General features: G+C 41.4%; 1 protein-coding gene across 1 annotated transcript in view; it reads right to left on the bottom strand.

Annotated features, from left to right (window-relative positions):
* Nucleotides 1-301: 301 nt before the first annotated feature.
* Nucleotides 302-9830, bottom strand: part of MB21D2 (Mab-21 domain containing 2) — a 116926-nt gene continuing 107397 nt past the window's right edge. The window contains exon 2 of the mRNA XM_043473407.1: nt 302-3325. Coding sequence (XP_043329342.1) covers nt 2061-3325 — 1265 coding nt within the window. The 3' untranslated portion in view covers nt 302-2060. The remainder of the gene's footprint in view (nt 3326-9830) is intronic.

The raw sequence follows: 9830 nt of genomic DNA, 5'->3' as shown, positions 1-9830 counted from the left end.
CTAATGACTGTGGTCAGGGAAATGGCTATCTTGATTGGCCTACACGAATCAGGGTGCATGTCCAGAGCTGGGGATGAAGCTATTTCCCAAGAAGGACATAGATTACGTGGAGGATAGGTAGATACCAGCAGGAAAATTGGAGATAGGGAAGACTGGATATTGGATTTTCACTACATAGAGACATCTGGCCTGAAAGACAACAGCAATCCCAGGGCTAGATCTACTGAAAATTACTTCTGGTATTACTAATAAGAAAACAGTTTCCAGATTACAAACTAACAAATAACAACGAAACTCCAAGGCCAGTATGTTTCTTTTATTATTACTTTTGTTTAAGATGGTTGAATGATTTCATTTTCATTCATAAGCATTACAATAATTCCCATGCAAAAACCAAGACTGCATATGCCTGATTTCAATTGGCCAAAATCCACCCCATGAGACTGGACATTCAAGATCAAAGTGTTGCTTGACCTTTCCAACAGTAGACAGCACAGTACTCCTTTGAGAGATCGGCCGGCCCCTGGCCCCCAGACACTACAGTCTGAAATGAGTCCATACCAAAACAGGGAGCCAATGCCTTGCAGCACCTAAACCTGGCAAGTAATTTCATTCTTGAAGACAGGACACCTCTACACCAAGGCTTCCACCCAGTTATTTCCTGGTTCCTGCTCTATGGCAAAACCTGCTTTTGAACTGGCATGGTATCTTCTATTTGGGGATTAATGTCATTTTTCCTTCTAGTTTTTCTCAAAACTCTCAGAAGAACCAAAGAGACTCTACAAAAAAGCTTAACCCTATAATGTCAAAAGAAATAGGGTTGACCCTTGAATAACGTGGGGGTTAGGAACACTGACCTTATGAGGTTGAATATCCATATATAACTTTATGGTGGACCTTCTATTCATGGTTCCAAACCCATACATTCAACTAACACATTTAGTGAAAAAAAAAAAATCTGCATATAAGTGAATCCACACAGTTGAAACCTGTGTTGTTCAAGGATCAACTATACATACAAAGACAACTACTTTATCAATCATACATTTTCCCCAAGTTCAGATAAAGTCACTCAGCAGGTATAAAGCTTGAAAAACTTGTCTTGGTAAGATAGGAACCAGGAAATTCAAAGAGGACCAAATAGGAACCCACATAAAGGAGAACTAAACAAACACAAAGAATCATTCTATTGATTAAGAGAAATGAGCTAAATGAAGAAATTATAGCATTTCAACAGTAGATGTCAATTTATATTGAAACACACACATTGGAACTCTGACAATGGCAAAGATTTCATTAGTGCAAATAACAATTATAATGGTATGTTCATTAATAGGATTTAAATAAGGCTTCAAATAATTACACACACTAAAACTACCATTTGGAAACCTTAATTCTACTTGGAAAGTTGTCAAAGACACCCTTCCAAACCATCCAAAGTTCCGATTTGAGGACAATTACATTCAATGAAGTTGCTCCAAACATAATTTGTAGCATTATCACTTTCAAAGTCTACATTGTTTGGCAGAGAGGGAGAAATTACCCTGGCCACTGGTCGAAAAAAGTATCAACAAGTCCAGCTGACGTACCAGGTAGTTTCCAGATTCAGATGATTTTCAAATATCTGTAGTGATGAGCACTCATTAAAAAAAATAAAGACAAAGAAAAGCAACACCAAACATAGAATCCTGAAGTATCAGGAAGAGAGATTCCCCACTCCCATTAATTTTTCACAAAGTATGAAACAGAAAGAAGGGAGATAATTCATGGGCATTTCATCTATGGCTCAAGTTCTCCTTAAAACAAACAAACAAACAAACACCAAAACAAAACAATAACTACAAAAAGTAAACAGCAAAATCAGAGGCAGAATATGAAATAGTAATATACTGTTTCAAAGTCTGCACCTTCCTGCAGAACCAGGAAACTTAAGATGTGTTCTTAACAGATCCGATCCAGGCTGGATATAAAAAAAAAAAAAACCAGAAAGACAAACCACACTACATATTATGAGAGTTTCAGAACCAGAGCAAAAAAAAAAAAAAAGGCAGCAAAAATGCTCAGAAAAATTTGTCGTCAATTCTGAAATGGGGCCTTGTGACATCATCAGGGTTAATGAAGACGGAGATGGACTTCCCCGGATTCTCAGTCACTAGCTGCTGCAGTTTTTTGGCCAGACGGTCATCGGGCTGGTTGGGGTCCCCGCCATCCGACTGCGGGGAGGGGATGCTGGTGGTGCTCCCTCGCCTTTGGAGCTCCAGCGTCAGCCGGTTGGCTGCCTTGACATGCTCGATGGCGGTGCGCAAGTGCTCTGCTGGGTCTGAGCGGACGGAGGAGAGCTTCCGCGCGTGGAGCATGACTGTCTCCTCAGACAGGTGCTCCAGCATGTTGCACTGAGGGATGAAGTAATTGGGACACATCTTGTTGACCAGACAGTGTTGCAGGTCATCGATGAGGCCCAGCAAAAAGTGGGCTGCATAGTCTTCTTGGGCCAAGTAGTTGGCGGGAAGTCTGTCGCAGGCCCAGAGCATCATGCTCCGCAGGTGGTAGGGGCTGATGGCCTTGGGCCGGGACAGGAGTTTAATGATGATGGCTTTGCAGGCCTGGTACGCCTGCATGAGGCTGCTGGAGATACACTTCTTCAACTGCACCTCACTCCTGGCAAAGGACAGCCGCCACTCATTGTCCTTCTTTCCCTTGTAGGAGCAAGCTGGTACCAGGTAAAACCCACTGATGACTTCTTCCTCAGTGATCTTCCCATCCCAAAAGTGGTTCTCCATGAGCCAGCTCTGGGCCACTGCCGGCCAACCTTTGAAGGAGACCACTGGGACAATATCGTACAACATGCGGCTGCTCCCCACACCCAGAATGATGGAGATGATGGTCCCATTCTTTTCCACTTTTTCCACCTTTGGCATCCCTCTCTGGGGTTTCTTCTGTATCTCTGAGAGGACAATGCTGATGGAGTCATAGAACCAGTCAGCCACTTTGGTTGGAGAGAAAAAGTAGTTGGTGGCACCGTTGATGTGATCTACGATGGTGCAGCAGTCTTTCCATTTACTTATCGTCCCCTCGTCGAAGAGCCGAAGGCTCAGCCAAGAGTGACATAAGGCTGAGTGGCGCATATCCAGTGTCACAGGCTGATTACGGTCATGCAGCTTAAGGGCTGGCACCAGGAGAGTGAAGTCCATATCATAGTCGGTCCCTCGGGCATAGACATTAAGCTCATCTAAATCCAGGTCTACCACGCCTTCTCGGACTCCTCCAGAAAGCAGCAGGTACTCATTGGCCACTGGCAGTTTTTGGTCCAGCTTTTGCACCATTCCTAGAAACAGAAAGAGAAAACACGGTTATAGGGAGCACAGGCACAAGACTCTTATGCATCAATACAGGATATGCTGAGCTTCCCAGAGCCATTATTTGTTATTAATACAAAACCACATCTTAGGCTGCTACATGGGCCTAGCCAAGAGTACTTTGTTCAGTTTTATCGGTGTTAGAACCCATCCTTTTCCAAAAGATGGGAGAATTATGCAGATTCTTCTCTCACAGTGAAAGCAGTATCATTTTCCATCATAAACCAGGGCTCCTCTTCCCTAGTCATCACCTTGGTTACTGGCATTGCCATCCAATCAGTCGCTCAGGCTGAAAACCTCAGTAAATTTCAACTCTTACTTGCCTTTCTACTGCCAAATCTTATCTGTATAACCTCTGCAACATTTCTCATTCCCTCCCTGTCCTCCATCTCTGCTGTCATCACATAAAGCCTGGCTCTTTCATTTCTTGCCAAAGCAGTCACCCTTCCCCAGGCCTTCCTGCTAAAACATTCCTCTATGCAAGAGGAGCTGTGGACACTGAAAGTGGGATACTTTCAGGGGGCAGTGAGGTCATGACTCTTCAAAATAATACTAGTACATTATTGACATTTTTCACTGTGTTGACACTTGAGCTGATAGTTGATGGTACAAAAGTAAAGGAGGGCAAAATTGCTGGTGCCTTAGCATTAGTTGAGACCGTGGCACCAACTGTATTAACAGTCATTGGATTCTTTATTGTTGGCATGCACTAGCATTAAAAAATTAATAATCCAGTTTCACTTAAAATCCTTAATAGAAAAGGAAATTGGATTCATTTTCTTCAGTCCCAAATTTCAAACCACCTTTCTGTATGATGAAATTGCAAACATTCCTGTCTCATACTAAATATCAATACAAAAGTGCTTCAAGAAAAGCCCACATGTTTGAGTTGGAGGTTAAATTAGCTGCTTTATTCATGGACTGTCACTTTTAATTTAAAGAACTACAGAAAAACTATGGGTATTTAGACTTTAGTATATGATAGACATTTTCTCAAAAACTGAACAAATTGAGACTGTCTTCACAAAAACAACTGAAATATTTATTGCCAGTGAAAACACTGGGGCTTTTAAGAAAAAAATTAATCTAAAAACTTATCTCCTGCACCATGAACTTAATATCTTCCCAAATTGTATATTTTTCTAATGAGATTGGTAGTGAAACAACAAATGTGATTTTAGGGGATGATTCTTTGAGAGTAAGAACCATGTCTCAAATATGTATTAAGCAGGAATAGAGGTCTGTACTCAGTGAGCACACAACTCAAGCTGTGACGGAATGACAAAGGAGAAAATTGAGGAAATTAGCAGGCTTAGATATGAAGTACTTATCCAAAGGCAAGACAGAAATGACTGTTCCACGAAAAACATATTAATAGAAATTTACTTTCCCTGACTCCTGTCTTTTTATTATGTATTTACCTGTGCTTCATTATCTGACAAACTATCAGCATCACTCCATGACTTATTTAATATCTTTTCCTGAAAGATCAAAAAGAATGACTTCCCACTATCATTCCATTAGTCATTGCAGTTACTTTTAATTGCAGTTTTTTATTCATAAGGCAATCCCAATGCAAATAAATAAACTATGTATATGTGTCTGTCATCACTGCATTTCAGAATTTGACATTCATTGACAAAAATGTGCTCTTTTCATCTTTAAAATCCTATTTTCCAAACAACAAATAGTAAAGGATCACTTTCTTTTTAAAGCAGTCAATAAGTTATCCAACATTAAAGAGGCAACAATTCATCAGAGAGCCTTCAGTGTCCTTGACTTTTTTAGACTGTGCACACTCTCTGCGCTGTGATATGGCCACCGGATCCCTCTTCAATAAAGGATTTCTTGTTTCAGGTGCTGGGCCTGTCAGTGCAATCCCTTAAGTCTGTGCAGTCTTACTGCAAAGAGCCACCTCAACCAAGATCACATCCCGTGGTTGGGGTTAGGGTGATAGGTACACACGCTGCAAGCAATCAGAATGGAAGTGCCCCAGTACCAGATACTCTAACCAGTCACTGGAATCCAGAGTCCCCAGTGGGATCAATTGAGGCTGTCACTGTACCTGCAAGGACACCTGACTTCACCCTCCACCTGATCCTGCTTCTTCTCCCTCCCTTCCACAGGTGCAGGTCCCCAGGGTGCTTCTTTATAAATATTCTGACTCCATCTCAGGGGCTACTTCATGAGGAACCCAATCTAAAACACTACATACCAACCCAAGCAGCCTTCACTACCAATCAGCACTGAACAATTTATTTTCCTTTTAAGAGTGGTTTTTAAAAGTCAGACAGCTACCATAGTTGAAAGTTATCATAAACACCAAGACAAAGATGCTTATCTCACTTATCATATTTCAGTATTCATCTCACCTTGACCAAGTAATAACTACTACCACCCCAAGTTTTAGCAGTAGCTCAAAAAAGATAGGATTGAACTTTCAGAATCCCAGGTAGGTGCTGAAAATCATTTGTACTATTTTACAGATTCACATGGAGGTACAGATACTTTCAAAAGGAAACATTTCAACACTGTAAAGCAATTATCCTCCAGTTTTAAAAAAATTAAAAAGAAACATTTGATGTTGAAATGATTTACTCATTATTTCATATATTGTTTCACTCTAGCATTTGGAGTGCTACAAATATACAAGGGGAAAACCATGACATGCTGGGTTGTAATGTTACTGCAAGTTCATGTGCCTGAAGCACAATGAAGCCAAAGAAAATAAAATGTCGGAGTCTAGAGGAGAGAAAGGTTTACTGCAGGGCCCTGCCTAGAGACAAGGTGGCTTATGCCATAAGAAGCCAGAAGCTCCCGGAAAGTTTTCAGCAAAGCGTGTTAATAAGCCAGGTGAAGGACAGGGGTTGGGAGGTTGGAGGGGGGTGTCGCAGCACATGTGGTCAGCTTGTGCACAATTCTCTGATTGGCTGATGATGAGGGAACAATGATGATGAGGGGTTGACTTTATCAGTCCTTCGGTTCCAGAAGGCCGGGGGTTATGTGTGTTCCTGGTGATTAAGTGGTTAACGCTTTCCATTTGTTGGAGGGGGAGAGGTTTTATACATTTGCAAATGTGCATCAAGTACTATTATCTAGGTACTTCAGAGAGGAGATAAAGCTAAGGATACGGGGAAGGCCCCATGGGGTCCTGCTTGGTTACAGCAATTAGTAAGAAGATCTGAATTGATTAGTAGCATTGTTATATGGATACGGCACAAAATTCTATACATCCTTTTGTCCTAGGTAGGAGCCGGCTGGCTCCGAGTGCACTGGCCAGGATCTGTATACACAACCAGAATAACATGTGCAGTAATGGGCGGGGGATAATTTGTTTACAAACCCATCCCTGAACTTTACTTGGACTGCCACAATTTTGTTCCAATAGTTACAGGTGAGGAAAACAAGATAAAATTGCCTTCTGCCCTCCTCCGGATTAAAGAAGTTCTAACACATTTTCACGTAGTGGTGGTGGTGTTCAGTCACTCAGTGGTCTCCAACTCTTGGCGACCCCATGGACTGCAGCACGCCAGGCTTCCCTGCCCTTCACCATCTCCTGGAGTTTGCTCAAACTCGTGTCCATTGAGTTTATGATGCCATCCAATCCTCTCATCCACTATCATCTGCCTTCAATCTTTCCCAGCATCAGGGTCTTTTCCAATGAGTTGGCTCTTCACATCAGGTGGCCAAAGTATTGGAGCTTCAGCACCCGTCCTTCCAATGAATATTCAGGGTTGATTTCCTTTAGGATTGACTGGTTTGATCTCCTTGCTGTCCAAGGTACTCTCAAGACTCTTCTCCAGCACCACAGTTCAAAAACATCAGTTTTTCGGTGCTCAGCCCTTTTTATTGTTCAGCCTTCACACCCATCTATGACTACTGGAGAAACCATAGCTTTGGCAATACAGACCTTTGTAGGCAAAGTAATGTCTCTGCTATTTAATACGCTGTCTAAGCTTGTCATTTCTGTTCTTCCAAGGAGCAAGCATCTTTTAATTTCATGGCTACAGTCACCGTCCATCAAGTCACTAGTGATTCTGGAGCCCAGGACAATAAAGTCTGTCCCTGTTTCCACTGTTCCCCATCTGTTTGCCATGAAGTGATGGGACCGGATGCCATGATCTTCGTTTTTAGAATGTTGAGTTTTAAGCCAGCTTGTTAGTGTGTACACTAGAATATTCCTTTTTCCTCCCAATTGTTGCTTACGTACCTAAAATGTTGACCCTTCTTTCAGAATAGCCGTATAATGTATTTGCCTAAATTTGGATATTCAGGAGTTAGAATAATGTTGAACATTCCTTATTTCTTTAAAAAGGGAAGTGAGAACTTGAGCAGCAGCGAGAACACAGCTGAAGCTCATCTGCTAAGCTCTTAGGAGTCAGAAACAAAGTCCCAAAGGCCACCCTGTTCCGGAAGCTGATCCCCCGAGACCTCCACATTTACATTTAGCCTGCCTCAGCCCATTAGTCTGCAGTTGTACAAATTATTTGGTAGCACAAATTGGAGCCTTCCCCAGCACTATACAAACTCAAATGCCCTCCTTGAAAACTTTCCTGGGCTAAGTATAAGTGAAAATCAGCTGACATCAGCTATCATCCCAGATGGGTTGCCAGGCAACGAAAACACAGCCAGGGGCTGAGAGGGAAAAAAAAATTCTACTGTACACTTTGGCTGTAGGCATTAATTTCAACAAATGCCATCTCTGAACTGATCCAAGGATTTTTGTATAATTACAGGATATTTTTGTGATATCAAGTGTCTCTGACTGTGTAGCTATTAGTAAATTATCCAAAACCGTGAGTGAGAACAAAAGACAGACTGAACACATATCACTGAGCTTGTTAGCAGCAGAGAAAAAGAGGGATGGAGAAAGAGCTTATTCCCCTGGGTGGGTCTCTTCTTTTCAGGGAAGCATTGGCATATGTTTGCTCTTAAAAACAAAGTAAAACTGGCCCCCAGCTTCCCCTCCCGTAATTGATTTCAACTTATTTCATAGTTTCTACTTAAGAGGACCTTGATATTACCGTTTTAGGTACTGGGTCCCAAAGTTTAACGACTGAGTTCCTGTCATCCTCTTAAGTTCTTTGCTTTATAACATCAAGTGAAAAATGGAACTCTGTCTCAGACTCCCTTATATTTCAGTGAATAAAACTTTATCTCATTCTGTTGAATTCAAATTATTAACTTCTATCACAAACATATAATACTGGATGGCTGACACCAGAACACAAGAACTAAGTATCATTTGTCTTCTTCCATCCTCACAGCTTCACTGGCGTACATATATGAGAACCCAACAGGTAAGCAGATGCGTGAAATTAGTACTTGTATGTAAAAGTGAAAGTGACATCACTCAGTCATGTCCGACTCTTTGTGATCCCATGGACTGTGGCCTACCAGGCTCCTCCATCCATGAGATTTTCCAGGCAAAAGTACTTGAGTGGGCTGCCATTTCCTTCTCCAGGGGATCTTCCTGACCTAGGGATCGAACCCAGGTCTCCTGCATTGCAGACAGACGCTTTACTGTCTGAGCTACCAGGGAAGCCCAGTACTTGTATAGATTCCTTAAAAAAAAAAAAAAAAAAGAATTCCTAACTATGGTGAGGGGATAAAGATCTATCAAAGAGGTAAAACTTTTATGTCTTGCAATTAAAGCTACAGAATACCTTTTACCTCTCTCTATATCTTTGATTATGTATATAAAAAAGATTTCTATGTAGATAAAAAAGACCTGAATATCTCAATAATATTCACTGTTTCATAAAAAAAACTATTACCTTTTCACCTCAACTTATGTGAAATATCAATAACAGTGCCTTTATGGCACTGATCCTTAATAGTAGGAAGGGTACAGAATGGGATAAATTTGACAAAGTCCTTTTATGACTCTGATACATTCTCTAGGGGAGCAGTCTCCTCAGCTATTAATAAACCATATAAAACCTTCTTGTAAGAATATAATAATTTATGCTTGAAGTATTTTTGTCAAGCTTGATTGTCTGAGCTGCATTCTGAGAAGTGGGCATGGCCACCCTCTTAAAAAGTCACCAATCTTTGGGATTTTTAATGACTTCAATATGAGAAAAGTTTTTGCATTTTCTTTATTCACAGATAGAAATGATCTATACGATGTCCCTCACTTTATATGTGAAACACGTCCAAGTTCAGAAAGGAGAAATAACTCATTCAAGGTCACAGAGCCCGAGGGACAGGATAACAGGACTGTCTTATTCCCACAGTGATTGTGAAGGTCAGGGTGGTACATGCACACCATTCTCCCTATGACAATACCCGACTTGACATGAATGCAAAATGGCTGGGAAGGGAAGTAGCAGAGGTCTCAAGGCAAAATGTCAGCTTTGCACCTCTGTTGGTCAAAGCTTTAGTGTGACCTTGACAGGCAGCAGATCATGCCTGATCATCCACATTTATCAGAAGGAAGAATGCACCTGATCAGTCTTACAAGAAGCTACT

Source organism: Cervus canadensis, chromosome 7 (genome assembly GCF_019320065.1).
Source record: "Cervus canadensis isolate Bull #8, Minnesota chromosome 7, ASM1932006v1, whole genome shotgun sequence".
Classification (NCBI taxonomy): Eukaryota; Metazoa; Chordata; class Mammalia; order Artiodactyla; family Cervidae; genus Cervus; species Cervus canadensis.
This window is presented reverse-complemented; position numbering and strand designations above follow the sequence as displayed.